The following is a 24,289-nucleotide window of genomic DNA, read 5'->3' as shown; positions in this document are numbered from 1 at the left end:
TTTTCCAGTACGATTTGTCCTTCATAGCGGATATCAATGTTCAAGTCAATGTTTCCAATATAACGTGAACGTTACATGGCCATTTGAAATACTTTAGCTAGAGCTTTTCATTGATAGACGTATATCCAATTTTATCATTGCTAACCAAAATAATGCACATTGAAAATCTGTACTCTTTCAACCACTTTATTTCCTGCATATTGAAGCTCATGAAAGTTTTTAGTTTACATTTGAAAGAGACACAAACTCAAATCAAGTATTCTTCATTGCATCAGGATGTAAAGAAATGTTCAAACGAAACGTCATATGTATGACAACACATGCACAAATATAACTTAGAAAGTAAAGCCTTGTCTGCTTATTAAATAACATCGATTGTATCTATTTCGTTTGGTTGTTTATATATATATCTAAATGAAATGGTGTACAAGTGTGGATATATATAGAATATAAATAATAAAAACCACACGTTGGAGAAATATCTATATAAAAGTAATAGAAGCAAAACTAGTGGTTCCCAATTCTTAAACTGGTACATGTATATCAAAAATAGTTCGCTATATATAATTTAGTCAATTCTATATTGCTTGACAATTTCATTGGTGAACACTAACGTTGTTGATACATTGCTTTCATTGCAAAATTTACCAGGAATTGCAGGATTGCAATACGTCATTTCTACATGTCCTTATAAGGTTGCTCTCGGTTGCCCCGGGTTACGGTAAGTTCTAAACAAAATCCTCGTCGTCGGGTAAACTCTTCGTTCTTTAACAGTCTTCCCAGCAGGCTGCACGGCAAACATGCCCACTCGCTGGTTACGTCTCAGTTGTACGTCAATCTTCTCCGCGCGCTCTCTGTACTGTCTGATCTTAGCATTCACGTCCACAGGCGAGCCCAGGAACGAGCCCATGACGTCAGAGCTTTCCTCACTGTCGTCTGAAAAATCGTCGTCAGTTTTGCGGGAGGACTTCTTTCTCCTTCCCGTAGGAAATACGGGTTTGTCGCCGGGTACACTGATCCCGTTATAGTGGCCTTTCTTGTGCCCAAGAGAGTGTCCAAAATGTCCGGGGGAGTTGTTTGTGATGTTAGGCGGGTAAGACATTGGGAACGAGTTGCCGTGCGTTGCCATGGGGACACCTGAACGATTTTTACCGTCAGACATGCCCTTGACGCCGCTGACGTGATCAGCGTTTTCTGACAGGAACTTTTCCCACTCAGATTTGTTGACTAACCTCTTTTTGTAGGAAAGATCTGTTCTCAAGTCTGAGTGTGGACCTCCGCCATCTTTAGCAAACTGATCGGCTTGTCGTCGATGACTTTGAGAAAATGCTGGTCCGTATGCGCTATTTTCAGGTTCATACGATTTACCATAAGAAGAACGGTGCGCGTCGCTACCTCTGACTTCATGTGAGTTCGTCACGTGATCATCACGTGGTTTACGATTGTTCCCGAGTTTCTTTCTGCCCTCTCTCTCGTCCCCACTTTCTTGAAGTGGTTGTCGGAAGTCGAGCGTTGGCGCCTTCGTCGAACTCTGTTTGGAAATCAGGCTAACCGTGTTCTTGTCGTCTGTTAATGTGATTTGAGGAAGACCATGCCCGTCATGGTCCGTACGGTTCTGAGTTTTAGTTTTCCCGCGCTTTTCTCTGTGGTGTTGTGGGTCCGTGTCTGACTCCGTGGCTGAACTGCTGTCCTGTGCAAGTTGGCCTCTTCTGTGTTTTTCAGAATGACTCTCATGTTTACCACCATTACGGTCATTTTTGTTGCCACGCCCTCTTTCGTATTCCTTTTGTCTTTCGTAGCCTCTGGTGGCTTCATCTTCAGTGTATTTGTCACTTTTCCCTTTGTCGTTTTGCTTTCTATCACGCCCTTTCATTCGGTCGATCTGTTCACTGTCCTCCGAATCTGACGTCAGCAGAGCGTCGCCCCCCTTCCCCCCTCGCGGTCTAGTTTTTCCCGCGTCCTTTCTTCTCCCCACTTGGCGGTCTCCATCATTGTTTGCCCCACTGTCGCTCGTTTCCCCATTATCCACAATTAACCGTCCATTTGTCTCTCTTTTAGTCCTGCGCGCTTGACGGTCTGACAGGTCCTCATCTTGACCCCTGACCTTTCGGTCACCCCCTTTGATGGCCCTGTCGCCACCTGTCCCATCAGTCTTTTCTCTGAAAGCTGCTTTATTTTCCGCTTCCTTTGTTCCCACCGTGGCCTCTGTCTGACCCTTACGAGTATTATTTGTGCTTAGTCTGGACTTTTTCTCACCGATGTTTTGACGATTAGACTCACCTTCGTTCTCCGTGTCCTCGAAATCGTCATCGGAATAAGAATCGAACCCGTCGTCTTGATGTCTTGCTGCGCGTTTAGATCTGTTTTTCTTTGCCACTCGTCTTTTCTCGTTTTCTTCCCGACTTATCGGTCTGTTTTGTTTTTTCGCTTGCCTTTTCTCGTTTTCTTCCCGACTTCTTGGTCTGTTTTGTTTCTTTACGGTTTCTCCCGGACGAGGTGCGTCTCTTTGCGCTTTTCCACTGTGTTTTCTTGCCTTTGTCTTTGACGACGTTGGTCTTTTAACATCATCCTTTGACTGTTTTCTTTCTTTCTTGTTTTCTCTAGGTTGCTTCGTTGACGCGTTTTTACTCGCATCCTTTGCTGCTCTTCTGTCAACCCTCTTTCTTTGGTCCACCTTTCGGAGTTTACTGTCTACTTTCCCGTTCGGAACCCTGGATTCGTCGTCTGTTTCAAAGTCTAGTTCGTCATCTTCTGTCGCACAACTGTAAAATTTTGCATTTTCTTCTATCCTTTCTCCCTTTTGTTTTCTGCTATTCTTTTGTTTCGTGGGTTCTGCTTCTTTCAAAACGACCAACTCCTTTTGTAGCTTCTTATTTTGCTCTCTTAAGGCTTTAAGTTCTTGTCTTAGCTTCTGTTCTAGTTTACTCCTTCCTTTAACAGTGTCTTTTAAATCACCTTTAAGTCTTTTCACCGATTTGCCAAGATTCAAATTCTCAGCGTCCTTCTGTTTCTGTCTTTCCTTGAGTTCACGCACTCTCTTGTCCTTCTGATAGGCGATGAGGTGACTCAAGTTCTTGGCCGCTTCCTCACGCTTCAAGGCCAAGTCTCTTTCCTTTTTGAACTTTTTCCACGCCTCTTCGTCCGCTTTTCGCGACTGTTGCGCATTGGCGCGCTGGTTTAACATTGTTGTCGTTCGGTGGAGTGAAATGTTCAACTCTTCAATTTTCACTGTCCGCCATCTTGACCTTCGTGTCGCCCGATTAGCGATTTACTAACACATTTCGTGTCACTGTATGTCCGTTCATCCTCCATTGTCACTTTTCGTCACGTTCGTCTGAACATCTTTACTCGATAACCCTGAGGACTTTGTCTGGAAACATTTGATCACAGAAAAGAAGTCAGTCTCTTCCTTGTTTCTCAGTTAGGCCAGTGCATCTTTGCAACAATTCTTGTCTCCTGAAACATAAAATTTAGTTGAGATAGGTTAATTTGTCATTACACAAATCAAAACAATCGGTGTCATCTACACTATTAGCAACAAAACAATGAAGATGCAATGGAAGGTAAAGAACTATCTACATATTTAGGGCGCTATATACTGTTAAACGTGCACACAGAAAATGGCACATTTCCTAAACTTTGCGATACTTTTTTACGAACATACCCCTCCGTGCAGAGAACGAACGAAGAAGATCATGCCAAAATCCTTCGTTTGATTACAACTGGCATCAAACTAACACACCAACCTGGGAGACTTTCTAATGTTATTTTTGTCCACTCTTAAATAGTAACTAAAATAGTAACCAAATTCTGTTGCTTTGTTTTGCAAACACACTGCTTGATACATTATCCTTTCAAGTTCACGTGCAAGTCATTGACCCAGACAACCGTCTCGATTTTACCTTCACCTTCGATACTGTTGCAATTTCACTTTTATAACCCTGGTCGTACATTCTAATGATAAAATTATGTTGAATATCTTTTACAGTATACGTACGTTTTTCGTTTTGTATAACAGATCTCTCTATGTGGTTTGGAAGCACAACACTGGTTCATTCATGTCGTTCTGTTTAATAATAACAGAGGCGGGTTTCCGAATGGGCACTCGAATAAGAGTCTTGTTTCCTTTTCAGTGCTTGCGTGTAACCCTAAACAATTTGGGACGTGCTTACAGTGTACGGCGGGCGCTTGGAGTAAGGTATACCCAGCCTCTTGAAGTGTCGGACCACAAGCAGAATTCACGTAAAAGGATACGCATATGGTTAAGAGAAAAATCAGCCGACCAAGAAGTTGTCTAAACGTAGAAAATTAAAGTAGTTTTTACGGTCGACTTCGCAAGAAAAGAAAGAGGAGTAGGCAGTTTGTAACAAAAACGGGCAGGTAGTAAGATGCAACGATTTTACCGCCCAACATCTGCTCTGCTTGGACATTAAGAATCGGCTCTAAGGATACGCAAAGATTATGGAATCCAAACGATATTGTAGAAGAGTTCGACATTTAGATTATAGCCAGACTATTGACCAATATAGCGTTGCGAAAATGTGGTTTCATGCATTGTGGGCGGATGCGTCAGCAATATAGCTATAGGCTGCTAAGTTCTTAGTTATATTCTACTTCCATTATCAGCCGTTTAAGATGAAATTCTTTGACAAAACAGTTTTTATCATTGAAAGCAGAGTTGATTTTACACATTAAAGCATACTAAAAATCTAAGATAAGGAAATCTGCGTTCTTTAGGTATTTTTTGTAGTATACATATGCACCTGAACTAACCACCCAAAGATATATAACCTTGGAAACCTTCGCAGTCTAAATCATGTGCAAACATATTTCAATTAGCGGAAACGCCCGTCAATTCCTTTTGTATACACAACACGAACTCTGAATGCGGAGCACTTTTATTAGACCATTTTAGAACAAAGAACACTTGAAGTTGAATGGCTAGGACACTTGCGTAATAAAACTAATTTATCGCTGAGGAGCTCATTTCTGCATTAAGTGGTTGGGAGTTGCTAGCCAATATTACGTGACAATTCCAACGTCTCCACCTTGGTTAAACAATTTAAATAGTTGAGTTTTCAATACGTCACACAATGACAAAGTATATCTATTTTTGCAACTTTGCGGCGTAGAAGTCTACCTACTATATTATATGCAAAAAGCCATTTTCAGTGCCTCTCTTAGACTATTTATATACAGAGCGTGACCACAAAGAGATGGTATTTTTTTCTAGTATCTTAGCTAGTTTTTCGCTCCAAACCGATGGCCTCTTGAATCGTGAGGCGTAAGAAAAAGGGACATCAAATAAGATTGTGATCCAACGTACACTGTCAACAGGGTGTCTGACATTGACAGTTCGACATGACAAATGCATTTCGCGCGTGTAGCTCTGATTATAACCTCGCGAAGGACACCGTTTACTCTCCAAACAACTCCAGTTTGTGATCTGATTTTCAAGACAGGAATTGTCAAGAGAATGTCTTTAGAGCCCCATATGTCGTGCAATAAGGGTGTTCGCAAGTCACGTACGCCTATAGTGTCTATAGTATCGTCTTCTTTACGTACCCAATAGTTGTTAATTAAGAGGAGTGGTTTGTGTATATCGCAAACTATGAGCCAAAGGCTAATTGGGTACAAAATTTGCTTGCCGATTCGACAATACCTTTCAGGGTGTCTCTGTGGTGATTGTGAATGTAGTAAGGGTTCTGTGGTCGCGAGGAATGTCTTTAGAGTAGCTGTCAATGCTCTTGAAAATTCTAGAGGCGTGGGGAATGTCTTTACAGGAAGTGTCAATGTTTTAATTGTTCAGAAGGTGTGGGCCTGACGTCTTCGATCTTCGTACTCTTTGAATGTTAGGACGTCAAAGAAGAAAGTCAAAACGTTTCAAATTACCGGACGTTAAGGTCAAGGTAGACAGCTCTGTTACGAATAAAAAATGTGTATTCTTATCAATGTTTCAAACTTGATCATAAACTTGTAAGAGCGTGACTATGTTCATGCCGAGTAGAGAGCATCCTTTTACGGTTAGATTTCTACTCAGTATATGGATATCAAAGCCTTTGTCAAAGGCATCCAGCGTACAGGATAGATTGGCTGTAAAATGTGGCCTATAAGGATAACATGTTAACAGAAAATCTTCACTCTTTAGGTACTACGTAGCTACAAAACGACAGCTAAGTTTAGCATGTTTGTAAGCGTAGAGTCACCCAGTCTACAGTGACCACTCACTAGAGACAGGATTCACTGTGCTAGGATCGATCAGGGAAAAATCTAAGGAACCACCAGAAAGTGTCCCAAACGGAAAGGTGGTCTTTAATGCAGAAGTGGTCACTAGTGGTACATGTTTGATTGTAGTATGTTAGGATTCTGCCGATTAGCACACTCATAGGTCAATGTTTAAATTATTCAAACAAAGATCCCACTAACGTATGCACGCAGAATTCTGTATACAACCCGTTCAAAAACGCCAAATTCTAACCCATATGAGCATACATGTAGTAGATGTTTACTAGCACAGTATTAAGAAGTTTACGGTACCCATATACGAAGACATGTGTGGTCAATCTAATTGCTACGGTCACACCAACGGAGAATAGACTTATGGGATGTTTATACGTTACAAAAATCCCCCATAAAACCTTAATCTCCATTTTATTACAAACATGCCAGTACTGCATTTTCCACCGTCGGTACGTCGACGTGAATGTTTACTACAACGACCTCTCCTGGTAGATTCAATTTCACGTGTTGATACCGGATAAAGTTACGACTTTTTGTTTCAAGGCGTGCGCCATTCATAAAACACCTCACTAACAACGCCAAGAATTCTACCCCAATTTTAGTACCATTCCAACGTTCACGCTATGCACACTACCAATCAGTGGTGAGGTTATCTTAAACTGATAAAATACCAACGTACCTTGCCTGGGCGTTATCGCCTGTCGTTTCTCTGAGGTAAAGAAAAGTCGTCTGATTTTCCTCAGGGTAGTATCGTCTGATTCGACTGTTGCTGGCTCCTTGGGGGGTTGAGTTCTGTTGTAGGTCATGAAATTAGTCCGCAATTTTTCATTCCGCCGTTAGGTAAGGCCGGTCGTAGCTAGGGAACGGCCATTGGGAAGGTTGCGAAAACACCATTGACGCCTGCATGGCAACAGCCTATGCCTGTCAGAGGGGCGAGAGGCTAAGGAACGGCTAGTCCGGACAGAGGGGGCACCCCCTCCGGGGATTATCAAGGTGGACTGTTACAATGTTACGGTATCTTTTGAAGGATTTGTATTTTGCATGTCGTTTAACGGGTAATATGCATTTAAAAATATGAGAAAAACATCTTTATGATGAAATCGTGTTTTTTTTCAAATTTTGGTAAAAATTTCGACTAGACGAAAGAGCACGAATCTCGATTTTACCGTATCTAAAAGAAGTAGTTTCTGCTATACAAATGATATTCGTTTGAGATGAAAAATTGTACTTTGATAATCTGCCACTTTCTCTCATTGTATCACATTCTTACAATTACAATCTTGTAAAAGCATATTTTGGCAACAAAACCTACATAATTTGCTGTCTCACTCACAAATAAAGATGTTTGAATGCAACAGGTCACGTATAAAAGGTCTTGGTCCATTGCACATTTGAGGAGGCTCGAATGTCGGCCACCAATTATCTACTATGTTTACGTAGAGAAGATGAAAAGGTATCAGTTACGAGAAAGCCATTTTGTAAGCCCAAGAAGAGGTCAAATGATTGCACAATAAGTATCAATTACGTCATGAATAAGACACTTATACCAGTGACCCATTAAAAGTAGAATAGTCGCTAGCATTTTGGCCAATGCATTTCAAAGGGGTAGATTTCTACTTGCTTTTTCCAAAAGCTATTCAATGCCATTGGACCAGAAAGCCGTAGCATTGAAACATTGTGAGTTATTCAGTCTTGCACCTAATGGTGGGTTCTTTCTTCCCATGATCGTGCATGCCTTCAATTGAAGCAGGGAACCGTGGCGTATACGGTTGAAAATTTATCTCGACATGATAGGGGTCGCTTATTCAATTTTAAACACTGGAATGCTATGTTGTTACCTTCGCCAAGAAGGTTATATGTCTTTAGTGCCGTTTGATTGTGTGGACAGCATAACTCAAGAAGTCGCGGATAGACATTTGGTCTGTAGGTAGGTGTTGGCAGAGTAAAGGACAACTCTAATTATGGACCCCTGGCGACTCTCCATGGTACTGCAGCAGAAGGCTTCGTGTCTGGAAACTGTTATGGTATGATATGAATCAAAATTTATCAAAGGCACTGTGAAAGCGATGATTTTGTACTTTATCAATTGATGCTTTAATTTATATTTATGTTATGATTTGTCTGGTTATAAGACTCCAATTTGGGGAGGGAGAGAGCCAAATGGCACGGCAACACAAACAATCCAGGGTGCATTGACACAGCTCATTCCCAAGCACTTTTATGAGAGGACTTCCCCAAACATCGCAAACAAAACTGTGCAAATATCGTGTTTGAAACACCTGCATATGAGAACAACTCGTTTTGTGTGGAGGTTTTGTTCGGGGAGGCGATACTAGCCGACCGTGTCGGGGTGTAGTCGTACTTAATGCGCGACAAGTGTCGTGGGGTTAGCCGATTCAACCCGAGGTTTAAAAGGGCAAATCCGACAATCGCCCCTCCCCAAACACACACAAAATGTATACAACAATCCCGTTAAAAACAACATCGTGCGCTGCGGTGTTTGTATCTAGTAGTGATTTGATAAGATACGGACGCTATACAAATACGATATCCCAGTTAAGTATTTGATTAGGTCGACATTGTGTTAGCGTTGTCAATAACAATTCGGACGTCTAAATTTGCCCAGTTTATTGATTCTAAACGGTTTGAATAACAAAGAAGCTGTCTACATTTTCTGTATTTATAGCAACGTGAGCTTGAGCAAGTATTTTTTGCTTTATTACTTTTAACAGAATTAATGGTAGATTAAACGTGGTTAAGCGGAGGATTATAAAGCGGATAGTCTTTGATTGCTACATCGATAGATAACCTTTAATCTGAAGGTCGTGTGAACGAGGTATTAAGTATAGAGTTTATCGATTTGGTAAGAAAGGTAGGCCGAGGTATGTGCCTAGTTATGGGATAAATCTATTCACACGGCATCGCATGCTTTCATGTGCTGAGTGCTTTCAACAGGGGGGAACATTTTAGCCTTTGTACATTCTATTCTAGCTCTGATTCGGTCTTCTGATCACTTCCCTGCCAAAGTGTTTGGTCCCCGTCCCTATTCCAAGGGAAGCCGGTGATGTGCTTTTCCGTCTTGTAAACTGTCGTTGCCATTTGAAACGCTTAATGTCATATCCGAGCGCATCATAACTTGGGGGCTTAAAAACGCTAAAAAAACAAATAGAAAACAACATTTCAATTAGAAATGTATCGTCAAAATGGTAAAAAAAATTGTGAAAAAAATAAAGTGCACCAGGTTGAGTTCGAACTCGGGTCAACAAGCCAAATGCTGAAACCATAATCCTCTTCGCCACGAAAACATCACAGTGTCGAGGGAGTGTGCTAATTATATATATGTATTTGTATATATATATAGTACCGTCTGCGATGTGGCATCGACCATTTCAAATGGCAACGACCATTAGGCGGAAATCAGCGACGGCGATCAAAGGAGCGAAGCGGAGAACATAGAAAGGTCTTGATCATGACCAACTATTTTCGGCCTATTTTTTCAATAAAGGTATCTAATGCTTCTAATTACAACAATCAGACTGCTGAACATGTAAACTGAGTCCATCTCATGAGTTGACAGTGGCTCATTCCTTCTGCGACAGCCAGTATGTCGTCATCTTCACTCCGTCCTGGAAAGAATAAAAATATCTTTGCAGCTAAAAAGCGCACTTCATAAAATGGTTTGTTGCAGATCTGCATTTATCTATTTATTGGTTCTGCATGTACATGCCAGGGTGGGCCAACTAGCTTGAGGCTATTACTAGGGGCGAACCCATGTACGGTCATAGGATTGTATGTATTGAACCACTTACACCGGGAAGGACCCCTACTCTTTTCGATAAGTGCAGTGGGGTCTTTAACGTGCTCGAGGTGTGGCTCTTCTCAAACACGGGACCTCCATTTAACATCCTATCCGAGGCACGTCCCTAACCGAAGCTAAGTACTCATTCACACCTGAGTGAAGTGAGGAAAGTCGTGTTAAGTGCCTTTCCCAAGGGCACAACATCGGGCCGCGGGGCATATCGGTGGTTTCGAAGCTCGGCAGTTGTGGGCGACACACCCTACCGATTGCGCGACACGATGCCACAAATCTGCAAATCTGCATTGACAGGCACATTACGTATACCTGTGGTAACAAGATGGCCATGTGGTGAGGGTTGTTGAGCTAGAACCTAAAGGTTCTGGATTCGAATTCCTAGCAGGCCGCAATGTTGTGCACTTAAAACCTTTCTCCCCAAATGAAAATGAGTGCCTAGCTCCGGCTAGGAACTTCCTCTCGCCGGATGGGACATAAAGACGGAGGTCCGATGTTTTAGGGGAGCCACACTTTAGGAACCCGCCACACTTACTGAAAAGAAGTATTGTCTCGGCACTTAGTGTGAAAAGCTGGTGTGTTACACCTGAAGAAAATTTTCCGGTTATACGAGACCAACCTTGATGGTGACTTCGCCCCTTGGCTCCAAGTTAAACACGCCCCCTAGCGACACGAGAAGCTCGCTTGTAGAGGAGGAAATGTGAATCTTGCTTGCTGAACAGGGATGCAAACATTCTGGACATCAGATTCGACACACAAAATACTAAAACAACGCCATAAACATAATGTAGCCGACTTACATATGTTTTTAAGACGCTTTTCATTTCTGTCTCTCAGACGATATGTATCTACTACCGATGATGATGATGATGATGAATCTGCTGAATATCACCCTAAGTATGGATAAACTTCATGGTTTAGCGCCCATTGAGGAATGCTGCTTGAAACTAGAAACAATTAAGCATAGCGCTAGCGCTATCATGTTACCAAGTATGTTATGTTGTTGGTTATTGACCATTCCATTAGGAAGCTGTTTCCATACCATATCATATTACAGATGGTATACATGTCTTTGAATTCTAAGGTGAAATCTCTTCTGAAAAGTATTAGAGACTGTTACACTAGTATAAAAGTATCGTGAACACTTTACGTTGTGCGGTTTTCTCCAGGCTTTGCGCGATGTTGACGGTATTACCGAAGATGTAGTATCGAGGCCGCTTTGAACCCACAACCCCAGCTACGCACGGTCCTGGGAAAAACATAAAATGATTAAAAATCAATAATGGAATGAAATTGCTTTTGAACATTCGTGTCCAGAGGGACTAGGTACAGGTCGTCTAACATTAGCCTAACTAATATGTATGTGACAATACATATCTTAAACATACATAGTGGACTAACGTGATAAATAAAGCTAGCAGAGTCAACTTCTTCTCGCTTCTTTGTACATGTGTAGATGTATGAACAGATCGTGTTTCTTATAAAAGGGTTTTAAAAATCAATGGTCGATTGGAATGATCCACTTGAAATGCTATATACACCCTTTGTTCTTCTTAGTTGGAAACGAAAAAAAGTGTCAGTCACCAATTTAAGAAGACAAGAAGACCATCCAGTATGCATGATGTACAAGATGACTAATAAACTTGTGGACGTACCGACTGATAAGTATCTAATGCCAGCTCAGAAGAGGACTAGAAATAGTCATGCTTTTAAGTACCAGAGTTATCAGCCAAGGATTGATGTGTTCAAAAAATCGTATTTCCCGAGAACCATGGTAGAATGGAACTCGTTGTCATCAAGTACTGTAGGAGCTTCCTCACTAAGCAGCTTTAAAGAACGGTTGCAGTCAGATATGCAAAGACTAGGTGTAACAGACCGTTCGGTGTAATATGACCAGCTGCTGCCGCGCCGCGTGCCTGCGAAGCTGGTGTGTTACGCCTAATGGCGGTTATACCGGCTATGTAGATACAGATACAGATACAGATCCAGTATACCTGTATGTATGCCGATGCGGAACTCCATGGGATAGGGGATGTGCATTGGGTGGAAGGCCAGGCCGGCTTTCAGGAGATGTAGCGCCGCGCACGAGATCTGCTCGGCGTGCTGGTCTCCGTTCTTTATCGGTAAACCAGAGGCTACCATGTACGACCCAGCTGCCGATCATGAAAGTAAGAGAAAAAACCCTGCAGTTTCAATGTATGAGAAGCATCAGCTATCGTTTCTTAAAGCAACATTGTTTTACGCAGTGCACAGACGATTATGCTAAAGGTTTATACCTTAAGATGGCACCCCTTTCGAGTAGCACATCATATACACTTTCTCCAGAACTAGCAAAACCCCACAAGAAATAAAATGGGCTATATTCATTTAGAAATATAGTATACGTCGAGTAGAAACAGTTAGATCCGTTTGATGAGTTTTATCATTACAACTGATTGTCATCGTTCCCACATAGAATTCACAGTATACATCAATAAAGCATATTTACATGTAGCGACTGACACGTTTACAAAATGACATATCTTTAATGTTAAAAATCGGAAGTTTGCACTTACCCATTGTCTCCATTTTGTACACATCGTAGCGAGTGAAGACGGCTTCAAAAGCATGGTCCATCCGGTTGAGCAGGTCAATGACCTTGTGGGGGGACAGGGAGGCAGTGGCCTCTGTGAAACCCACCACGTCTGAAAACATGATGGTGGCCTGGGGAAAAACAGGAGTACTGGTATAGGCAATCCGTGAATAGTGTCATCAGGTTGGGAAGTCACTGAATAAGAAGACTCTTTTTATTCAACCGACGTTTCGGTGACTATCTGTCACCTTTATCAAGGCAATTCTGACTGGTTCACATTACACTGCGGTGTCGCGGTTTATAGATGCGTTCCCAAACGCAAAGTATTTACAAATATACGTGTTACATACCCTGGAATTTAGACCCCGTGTATCGGCGCGCCACCCACCGCACGCGCCCCCGAGCTTTCCCCGGCCCACCCTCCAGCTGGCCCCGACGATCCACCCCGCCCCTCTCTCCGCCATAAACCCAATTTCCGCTAGCCGAACTAGGCTGCATAACGTTCAAAAACTCTTAAAGACACTATAATATAGAATAACACCAAGTTCATGGTTAATAGATTTATCATATCACTTTCTTACTTGGTCGAAGTACTCAGCCGGAACCTTCTCGGCCTTCTTCATGGACTCTACAATGATGGAGGGGAAGACGCTGTACAACAGCTTGTCTGATTTCTTCTGCTCGACTGCCAACTTCGTCGTCACTTTCTCAAGGTTGGCTGCAACTGCTTGAGACTCGCTGGCCATCTTAAATACGCCCAGGACTATCACTGGGCCAATGCAGGCTACCACTATCAATATAGAGAAGCCCGAACTCAGCCGGATGTTGTTTTCTTGGAGAATGCCATCGATGATTTTAAGGACCTCCTCTGACAGTTTCTCGCCAATCTCCTCTAAAACATGGGTATATGTATCCATGACTTCTAACCATTTCGCACCGTTCTCAGTAGGGGAGTTAGGGACTTTGTTTTTCTTGATTTGGTTGCGGAGCCTGGTGAGTTCCTTCTCGTGTGGGGTGCCACGGAATTCTTTCTCCAAGTCGTCTTCCACGGCGTGATTGTACACGATCGCGTTTTCGAGTTGGTGGATGCCGATGGCCAATGCCTCGTCGTACCAAATAAGTTCATCCGTAGAAAAACCTTCTGGTCCTGAGAAACCATACGCAATCATTAAGATAATGATTATTTTACGCATATTATTTTGGCGGCCTCTTTGCATAGCTCACTTTTTCGTAATCGTTAAAGGAGCAATTATTAAAGCACTGTAGGTTCGTTTTACATGGCAAAATAAATGTATCTACGGTATAGATTTTTGAAGGTGCTGGAATTCACATGTATGCATAGCATTTGAAGTCTTTCAAGATGCAAATAAACTAAAAATAAACTGACAATTCATTTCTGCATGTAAGGTTATCCATGGGTAGATTGTGGGGAGAAGTGTCGATATTGATTTGATTGAAGTTCAAATCCAGGCTCTAAATGCTCTTAAGTACTTCGCACTGATTGTGACAAGAGAAAGAAAGCATTCCGCACGTTGTTGATACAACTGACATTACAGCTACTAAGCAGAGGACTACTGCTTCCGCGGAGAAAAACAAACAAAAGTGATTATTCGTGCTTGGTGTATTATGTTCCACACTCTAAATCACTGTAGTCAGCAAACATTATCAAACATAAACTTTTACGTGTTTAAGCCGTGGATGTTGTTGTACAGCTGACTACACGCACGTAGGGGATTAAGCGAGATTAGTCTGATTATCCTCAGGGCGGGTTAATCCAGAGCAGATTAAGTCTATAAGATGCTGCACAAAAACGCTGACAACGTGACCTTTTTCTTCATCCTTGACCTTAATCCAATGCACTGGGATTTCAAGGTGAAATGCGTGCGATCTCCAGACTTAAAATCGCAGTTGAGTAATATAATTTAACGACTGAAAAGACTTCCATGCAATCCCTGTGTCCAAAGTGTGCTGACTCACCATTCCAAGTATCATCAACGGCATAAATCAACATCAACATCACCAACACAGCAATTTGATTAAACAAGCACCACACACGTCATCCTAATGAGACTAAGACAGAAAAAAAGGACCAGACCTTTGTTTGCCAAACCCTACAGTGGATGACATTTCGTTCTGTTTTTCTTTACTAGACCTTCAATTACGTTTAGCGGAAAAAAACAAATAGATATTAAAATAAATTGAGTGCTTAAATGTATAACTGTACATACTTAAGATTTCTTTCTGTGCAAAAACATGAAAAACTTGTAGCCATAGATTTTAGTGTTTACCTTTGTTAAAGAACGTCCAGCCCAGGTTCATTTCAATGTTGGTGCTCTCGATGCTCCCCAGCAGCATCTGGTAGGCCACGATGGTGGTCCACAGCTGAGACGTGTCGGCACGACTCAGTACGGCAGACATGATGTGGATGAACATCTTGTTGATGTCTGTGTAAAACTGTATCTCCTGCGGAAATTAGCATCAATGAGATCAATAGACTGTAAAGTAGCCTTCACAATTTCTCACTATCCTTTGTATGTTGCGGATACCTTTGGACGGTAATACAATTTACGAGTCTGTCGATACTGTTATTCATCTATCTATCTATTTATCTATCTATCTATCTAATATTATCTATCTTAACACCTAGAAATTAGTATCTACCCATCTATGCCTCTGTATCTGTATCTTTCTGTATCTGTATCTGTATCTGTATAGCCGGATATCCATCCCTCTCTTCCTCTGCGTATGTGTGTGTATGTGTGTGTGTGTGTGTGTGTGTGTGTGTGTGTGTGTGTGTGTGTGTGTGTGCGTTGATCTTTCTCTCTCCATAAGTGAATACATACATAAAGCGTCTTTATAAAAACAAGTGCAGCTATCTATCAAGAAGGCAAAGCAACAGATTGGGCCCGAACCTTTTCAACTGAAGTCTCGTTCTGTTTGAACCACACGTCGCTTCTATGATGCGCCAGATGTGTCTTAAGTTCCTCTGGAGACTTGAAATTGTCGGGATAGTGTTTATCATACGGTAGCCAATGACTCAAGCTTCCTATTGAATTGTCTGTCTCTTCGTAAACGCGAAGCAATCTGTGGACATGGCACAAAAAGGACCGTTACTAATCGTAAGTGAACATGAATGACTGAAATCAAACAGTTCCTTATCTAGTCACGTTAAGACCAACATTTTATACCAAACAATAACGTTGGCTGAAAACATATATTCCTTGTTTAAAATGAGTTGCACTTTGTCATTACATACGTATGGGTTCACTACTTGCACCTTTGTAGACAATCGACCTCAACACCCATTAGCACAAAATGCTGCTATGGTGGAGTTGCTGTGGTGTATATAAACAGTATAACGCAAGAAGCTGTTAATGGATTGTCATGATATTTAGTAGGTCGGTAGGTGTTGTAGAGACGAAGGTCAAGTTCGATAATGGGCTTTCTAGCAGCATCCTACGGTACTGCTGCGGAACTTTACATACAGTTCTTCAGCACCAGGGCCAACATGCTTCCGATGAAATTTTGCCTTAGCCCCCCCTTGAAGCTTAAAGTCTATAGTAATATAGGTACTTATTTGATTAACGTTCAAGCTGAAATGCGTCGCCGCGTGTGTTGTCAGGGCCCTTGCAGGCCAGCTCCTCCCAAGGAGCTCCCAAGGAAATTCTTGCCTCAACCCGCCTGGAGGGTGCTTGGCGCTTAATTGAATTCAAGCAGGCAGAAATTACCGGGTGGACTTAGCTTGCCAGGCAGGTATGGAAGCTTAAAGTACCGAGGAAACTCAGGTTGTAGCCCGGGAGAGACTGCTAATCAGATAACAAGTTCCTGCCATGACTTACCTTTGGTATATGTCCGTGTCTCCACCGCTGCTGATGAACAAAGAGGATGTACCCCTCTCCAGAGCCAGATCGTGGACGATATGACCGATCTCCGTGGAGAAGACAATCTCGTTGCCGGTCTCCTGTCCTTCACTTTTAAGAGCGGTTGCCTATCATCAAAGATAATCGTCAAAGGTAGTCTTTAGGTTAGTTCCTTGTATATTCCTGGATTCTTGTATGTCTCATGTTTGACTTTGTTAGGGTTCAACCCTGCACTACAGCTAATAACCACAGTAGATACACCGTAGAGGGGGATAGAGGCCCGTAACACAACATGATAATACATGTGATTATTGGCTCCAGGGTATTACCAATAGTGGCACATGTCAAAGAATATGATTGTGCGATTGCAACCTGTAGATAATCTTGTCACAATCGCCCTTTCCAACGATTCGCGAGGATAGGCTGATAATGGACCCTTCAAAAAGTATTCGGGACGTAATAAGTCATGTGAAAATGCATGAATCCTCATTACATAGCGATCAGTTACTTGTATGACAAAGATACTAAAGAAAGAAGAATGCCATGGGGATGTACTGGATGCGTGCTTTATAACAACATACCGGATTTGAAAGATTGATAAATATCAGACCTTAAGATCTAAAGTCAAGAACACGACATAATAGAAAATAAGACGCACAAACTCCTACCTCTTCCAGGGATAGGGCATTTTGCACCACCATGCTGAAGACTGGAAGCAAAGCCAAGAATATGAGAACGATCAGCCGCACGAACTGCTTTCCCTTCAGTTTTGGCGGCGTGCTGTCATCATCAATCGGCCTGCGCGCTTTGGAGTAGAGCGACATCGTTTAGGGTCAACCTATTCTTATACTGTATCTCTTAAAAGAAGCTATTTGCTATCTACAACAGTGGTCTCATCAGTTGCCCTGCGAGGTCCTGGCTTGGCAGTGTCTCAGGCCTTTCCTTAGACGATACCGTGAGCCGAGCATGGCAACAGCGTCCTTATATATGTACGACATAGTTATTGAATATTGATTAGTGATTTATGTGAACATAACAGGATGCAGTGGAATATTTTCTCAATAAAGCATGCGCAGCTAAGCCGATTATAGTTTTAGAGTGGCAAAATCATGAATAAATGGAGTGACTTAAAGCTTTTGAATAGTTGACATCAAGGATTTAAAGTCCATCTTCTCTTATGATTCTGTCACATGCAAGTTTCATTTTTTATTGGCATTGGTCTTGTAAGTTAGAGTAGAGGAGATCTATGGAACTTGCTGACAAGACAAGTTAGTATCATTTGACATGTCGTCCTAATTTCTCGACGTTAAACAATTATAGACGAAAAGAAGAAGACTACCTACATGTACACTCATAAAATCACATAACTGGGGATCTTTGCCTCTCGCTGCTCTCAAAAAAGAAGTCAGAATCAAAATATTTCGATCTTGTTTTAAGCATTTGAAATTGGAGAAGCTACATATCCTATAGCCTGGCTACCATCCTCTTTAGTTGCGGAGCCAAATTCTGCTCCGCCAGGTTTTTGCTCCGTGGGGTAGTGCGCTTGCGTGAAGTTATGGTTATGTTTGGGGTTAGAGTTATGGTCGGGTTAATAGGGTTAGCCTGTACAGCGCGATTGCGACCCCTCTCCGCTCAGATTTCTGGCTTGAACATCACCTCTCCCCCCTCAGGCATACTGGAAACCCCCAAGCAGTGTTGGGGCAAATATTTCTTCGGAGATGGCTGTCGACCAGGGCCCCAACACTGCACCCCCCCCCCCCCCCCCCCCTTACGACTTCATAGGCATTGTAGGATGGCAGCCAGGCTGGCGCCTTATATAGAAGTGTGGTATCTGATATAGCATTACGACAGGTCACCAACTCAACGTTTGGCTAAAATTAAACAGTAGGGCAAGGCCAGCTCAAACATGGCGGGCACGGGGGAGGCCAGGGGCTATCACAAGTGCACCATGTATCAGGACTGCACGAAATACTGGAGCGAGATGCTACCATTGGTAAGACGTTGCTTGTTAACTAAGGTATGTGTGATAGCGATGTTTTGCATGATTCCTAGGCGGTATCACCTTTCAATTTGATACAGATAGATAGACATAATCTACCAAATCGCACGTGTAGTTATCGACGCATGTTCTAATCTTCAAGCAGATGTGGGATTTGGTCAGCTTTTTACGTGTTTTAAAAAAAATCCTTTTATACCTCTTTTAGTGGTCCGCAGTTTTCTCTTTGTCTTCCCAGAGCGGGCCATTAGAAAGACGTATAAAATAAGATAATAAACGCCTCAATAACAAACTTAAAACACTGAATTGAACCCTACATCTGCTTGGAGATTGCGCAATCATACACTTCGAATTGGGTCACAAAATATGTTTTGTCGATTGTGTTTCCTTTCTTGAGGAGAATGGGAGCAAATTTGGATGGATGGATAAAACGAAAGGTTTTTTGTGCCAATATTGTGACGAAAGCTAACGTGGTTGAAGAAATATAGTTTCTGTACTAAGGGTGACGTGGCATTGGGGCGCGATCCAAGAAAAACATTTCTACTATGTCTCAAAATGGCCGACAGAATGAATCATGTCCCAGAACTGTTTGAATGAAATCGTATAGAATATACCAGTATGAGACAAAACAGTCCATAAGACTTGGTATATGTGGCCGTGATTTAAACCATATATAGTCCGTTTTTGCTGTTTTCGAAGGGTTGTATGTACCAAGGACTGTTTTACGAACACATTTGAAACAGTATGGCGGTGAGTGTTTTAATGTTATCGTGTTCCTTTTATTTCCAGGAGTAGAAGAGCGAGCAGAAACAACTCGAACTGAAATCAAAAGTTGACAACAACTATGGAAGTTGATGATCTACTCGACACAGAATCCTTGCTCTTCCTCATATTCATTCTGCTATATGCTGTCATTTTCTTGTTCGTCAAAGGGAGGAAATTGAAGAGCGAAAATGTCAAACTTCGCCAAGTCAATGCAGAACTCGCGGCTTATACTCAAGAGCGCCCCCTGGTCATTTCTCCAGATAAATGCACCCAGTGTGGCAGAGTGACCCCTCATACAGTATGGATGAAACTGGAAGTGCAAGACTTAAAGAAACTGAACCACCTTCTTCGCGCATGCGTGGAAGCTAGAGAACCAAGAACAAGTCATCTCCTTAACGAGATTACGTCACTACAAGACCTCAACCGTTCCTTAAGTACGAGCGCAAACGAGTTGCTGAACAATGAAGACGATTTGCGGGTAGAAAACATGCAGCTGTGGGCAGAGGTACTTGAACTTGAAACCACGCAGGAGGAAAAAGAGCTCCAAATTCGTAAACTTCGAATCACAGTCCGAGAGCAGAGAGAGCTAGCATCCGATTTGGAACACAGCCTGATGGTTGCACTGGATGAGCTTCACCATCAGAAAAAGCAACGCCACAAAGACGCAAAGCGAAAGAACTCGCCTAATAAAACTCGAAAAGAACGGAAAGAGCCGCTTCCTGCAGTGAAACAAAACGCAAAAGAGGAGAAAGCAAAGATGGAGCAATGTTTGGAAGACGAAAGGGATAGATTACGGTGTGCAGTGTGTCACGATGAAGACAGGAGAATCTTACTTCTTCCCTGTAAACATTTTGTTCTGTGTGGGAAGTGTTGGGGAGGGGTGAGTCGCCGTGTCAGGCGAACCTGCCCCATCTGTAACTCCACCGTTACCGACGCCATGACAATCTTTCTGTCATGAAAATGTTCCCGACATATATGTAGCCTTCGTAACCTCTGCGTCTCCTAATGGTCAGTTAGTCCTCAGTCTCGGTGAGCCAAGCTAGCTTGTCTTGAGCCTTGACTCGCGTTTTCTGACCTAGGGAGAAGAGATACTCTACCCGTCCTTTTCAAATAATAACCCGTGACCTTGAAGTGACCTTCGGGTCGTAGTGACCTTTGAGTAAAAAAAAAGTTCCATGCACACCTGGACTCTTAAGAAACTCTTTGTCTCATACTGTCACCCACCGAAGAACTTTTTTTTACATACAACCGAGGACTGTGTAACAGACTTCAATGCTGTTGCGATTAGCAATATACAGAAATGTAAATGTGAAGTCACTGTCTTGCTCAGTGTGTACTGATAGGGTCATGAGCTCCAGTGACTGCTACCAATTCTGTGTGAAGACAAAAGTTTAAATGTACATTATGTCCAGTCCAACATGGCGGCCGATAAGACTACGTCACAGTCATGTGACTTCAAACACACCAATGACGATGAAGTTTTTTGTGGCAGTTGGTTGTTGAACTCTAGTCTAAAACGTACGCACGAGCATAAATATACCTGTATGTAGTTGACATTGCATCATTACTTTAAAGACTACATCCAGCGAAATTCTTCACATACGGCATTGTAATGCTAGACTGAACATCGTATCGTACGTATAAGAGGCTCTGTAAATTTACAACAATATATGCAACAGCAGTTATATACATTGTGTAATATGAGACGAGTATTAAAAGCATAGTGAATAGCGCATGGTCTAGGGCGTTTTTCTGCGACGATGCATACTTGAAAATGTAAGTTTCTATGTCTTTCTTTTTAACCTGCCCTAGGTTCTACTCCTAGCCTGTTTTGTAAATTTCCAAAACCCCCGCCCCTTTCAACTACGTGCTGAAGTTGTGCTCCCCCCCCCCCAAAAAAAATTTCATAAATACCCTCTCGGCCTTCACAATGGAATCGTCCAGTCCCGCAACATGTGCACAACAACACGTACAATACACATCATTACATTTATAGCGTACCTGATTACAACCCCGGTTTCATTGTGTCGTCCCAACTCCAGTCGCTATCTCATTAAAACCGCCATGCATAATTTATGCACTTCTGCACCATACCTATCGGCCCCGGTCGCAGACTTCGTGGATGGACTTGTTTTCATTTATCGCGTGCTGTTTTCTGATTTTATATCAGTTTTTGATTGTACTAGTCTTTCAGACCTGGACGTCTGTCAAAAAACCCTGTAGCGATCAGAAAATAAATATATAAACAATCAGAAAACAGTATTTGATAAGCTTAAAAAAGGCCCCGCCACGAAGACTGTGTGGAGGCTAGACAGATATAGGTGTGGCGCATCACATGATAAACCTAACTGCTCACATGACAAACATCGAAAAAAACAGCAGTACACAGAACCGTCTTGCTTTCAAGTGCTTCTACTTAGAGTTGGATACCAGGAAACGTGTCCTTTAAAAGAAAAGTTTGTTCCTCGTCTTCGTGTAAGGAACTTCGTGGAAGAGGAAAGTTGGAAGACGGTGTATTTTCTTCACTTAACTACGGTCGTCAAGGGAGTTGAGGTACCTATCTCTAGTTACATTATACCTGTGCGTGTGTGCAACAATTTATTAACATTCTACTACTTTCGGCGTAATTTCAGGTAGCCATTACAGGATAAGTATAATATTATTTCCGGGTGAAAATGTGAAAAAGACATGTCAGCATGGCAAATGGATAGAACAATGTTTGAAGTGGTGTTTTGTGATATTTTTGTAGGACCGTACAAACATGATGTTCAGTGTTTGTGTTATATATAGAACTAAAGGATACACGTATGATGTAGAACAAACAGTGCTGTCCAGTACCTACATTTTATATGTGTTTCGACGCGACACAAGCGAAGGCATAGTCAATTTTATTTCTTGTTTACATCAGTAAACCGCCTTAAGGCGTAGCACACCCGAGTTTTATACATCAAGTACACACTGCGTAAGACAGGACTGTAAGGTTTCATTCACTCACACTAGGAAGGATCGACCCCTACTTTTTTTATACGAGTGCCGTTGTGGTGGGTTCTTTTAAGAACCTGCTCGAAGTGTGACTCTTCTTAAACACGGTTCCTGAACACACAAGGCGTTACGACACTAAAAAACCTTGGAGCTGCAGGTCATTGACCTTTATATCATTCTACAGAATATATAATGTCACCATTGATGCTTCTTTGCGACCCACCCAAAAACTGTTTCTACGTATCAATGATGGGCGGGAAGATTCAACATTAGACGCATATTTAGTCAATAGTACAGTCAAACCTGTGTATGATGACCATTCCAGGGACTTTTTAAAAAAATGGTCACAGTAAACAGGTGGTAACTATAGACAGGATTCTTGATTGTCAATAGTCAATTGCATAATTGATCATCTAAAGGACCACAAAAAGTTTGACTGTATATCAATATATGGTCAGGTGGTCCTTACGCAGAGGTGGTCACTAGTACAGAGTATATCGCCGTATCTAATAAACAGTGGATATAACGTACTGAACTAGGATGCAAATTCAGGTATCAACACAGCACATACACTGTTATAGTTCGTAGTTATAAGATATTTGACCAAACTGTATGATATTCTCATATCTAATTCACAGAGACACACTGTGAAAGAAAATCACTTTCCCATTTCTGCATTCTAACATTTTCTCTTCTTTTTTTCTTAAGCTCCCTTAAGGTTGTTTTTCGACAGGATCTTCTGCCAGCCTCTTTGGACTTGGACTTTAGACATGCCGAGAAGGGGGAGCCTACGAGACAGGAGATTCAACAGAACCGCCAGGCGGCGTTACCAACTCAAACCAGAACCTCGACATCCCTTCCAAATCTACCTCTCCAACATCTTCAGCGAATGGCTGACGCTAAATGGCATCATGGCCGGCACTGTGTTTTATTGTTCTCTCGTCGCTTACATAAACGTTAGCTCCGCCCCCGGCTCCAATACCTCAGATTATTTCATGATCTTTATACTAAATGTTCCATACGGAATTGCATTTTCGACCACTTGGCTGATCGCATGGAACATGCTTATGGAAACGGTGGATTCTTTGTTGAACATACTTGTCATCTCGAGTGACGCCCTACTGCCAGAAATGCCACGCTTTCTACGAGGAGTTATGAAACTGATACTAGACGTGGTGCTTGCCTTGGTGATGATGATATACTGTGTACTACAGTTGGTGTTGTTGGTGCGCCCAAATCGGGAAAAGAACGAAGACCAACTTCTCGATGATGAAGAGGAAGAAGTCGACGACAGTTTCGAGTTCGAAAGTCCAAAACGATTTCGCTCAAAGCGACAGAGATATCCGTCGAGATCCAACAAATCGCCGAAGAAACAGAAACAGAAAGGAAAGGCACTCGTGGAATCATCCAAACAGCACAGCAAGGAGCACATGTGGGAAGAATCGGGGCCGTTTTGGTCCTTTGTCGACCAAAAGAGCGAGTCTGAAATACTCAACTTTCTGAACAAGCTCGAAGATGAGAAGAAGTTTCTGACAGAAAAAGAGAAACGTGGAGAAAACTTGGAAAACCTGAAACTTCACGCTGAAAACCAGTTATACAAGAACAGACTGGACGTCGAGAGAGACCGTCTGATCTGCACGGTCTGCCATGAGGAGGAAAGGAAGCTGGCGATCGTTCCCTGTATGCACTTCTTCATGTGCAAGGCATGCTGGGAGAAACTCAGCCAGATTGACAAAAAGTGTCCGTACTGTGACCGAAGAGCAGAGGACGTCAAAGAGATTTACGTCGTATAACTTTGTTTACCGACACCACATGGTCAACGCGCCAACAGAAAGTTATTCGTCATTTCTTCAGTTATTTGTTACATTTAAGTAAATCTGAAGTGCACAATCATATTACTGACATACATACATACATGCATATATGATGGTGATGATACCAGAGAAATACTTTGTGTGTTCGAGTATTTGTATAACATGTATTGGAATACATTAGATTTTAATCATAAAAGTAGCCAACATCCCCAAATTGTTGTAGAATTTTTGTGTTTTGTGAGGAAGATG

At 42.2% G+C, this 24,289-nt stretch overlaps 3 protein-coding genes across 3 annotated transcripts; 1 reads left to right on the top strand and 2 right to left on the bottom strand.

Annotated features, from left to right (window-relative positions):
- Positions 1–213: 213 nt before the first annotated feature.
- LOC136425619 (micronuclear linker histone polyprotein-like) lies at positions 214–3,422 on the bottom strand. Its single transcript, XM_066414545.1, has one exon. The coding sequence runs from the start codon at positions 3,182–3,184 to the stop codon at positions 689–691; it is 2,496 nt and encodes an 831-aa protein (XP_066270642.1). The 5' UTR covers positions 3,185–3,422; the 3' UTR covers positions 214–688.
- Positions 3,423–8,723: 5,301 nt separating this feature from the next.
- On the bottom strand, positions 8,724–17,307 carry LOC136425123 (uncharacterized). Its single transcript, XM_066413920.1, has 10 exons — positions 17,152–17,307; positions 16,463–16,611; positions 15,536–15,707; positions 14,912–15,086; positions 13,205–13,770; positions 12,607–12,754; positions 12,046–12,204; positions 11,202–11,300; positions 10,671–10,765; positions 8,724–9,866 (listed from the first exon to the last, which is right to left on the bottom strand). The coding sequence occupies exons 1-10, from the start codon at positions 17,305–17,307 to the stop codon at positions 9,822–9,824; spliced, it is 1,764 nt and encodes a 587-aa protein (XP_066270017.1). The 3' UTR covers positions 8,724–9,821.
- A 4,247-nt stretch (positions 17,308–21,554) lies between these two features.
- LOC136425600 (uncharacterized) lies at positions 21,555–24,032 on the top strand. The gene is made up of 2 exons (XM_066414526.1): positions 21,555–21,797; positions 22,935–24,032. Exon 2 carries the CDS (start codon positions 22,997–22,999, stop codon positions 24,017–24,019), a length of 1,023 nt encoding a protein of 340 aa, XP_066270623.1. The 5' UTR covers positions 21,555–21,797; positions 22,935–22,996; the 3' UTR covers positions 24,020–24,032.
- Positions 24,033–24,289: the final 257 nt, after the last annotated feature.

The sequence above is a fragment of the Branchiostoma lanceolatum genome, chromosome 19, assembly GCF_035083965.1.
Source record: "Branchiostoma lanceolatum isolate klBraLanc5 chromosome 19, klBraLanc5.hap2, whole genome shotgun sequence".
NCBI classification, from domain to species: domain Eukaryota; kingdom Metazoa; phylum Chordata; class Leptocardii; order Amphioxiformes; family Branchiostomatidae; genus Branchiostoma; species Branchiostoma lanceolatum.
This window is presented reverse-complemented; position numbering and strand designations above follow the sequence as displayed.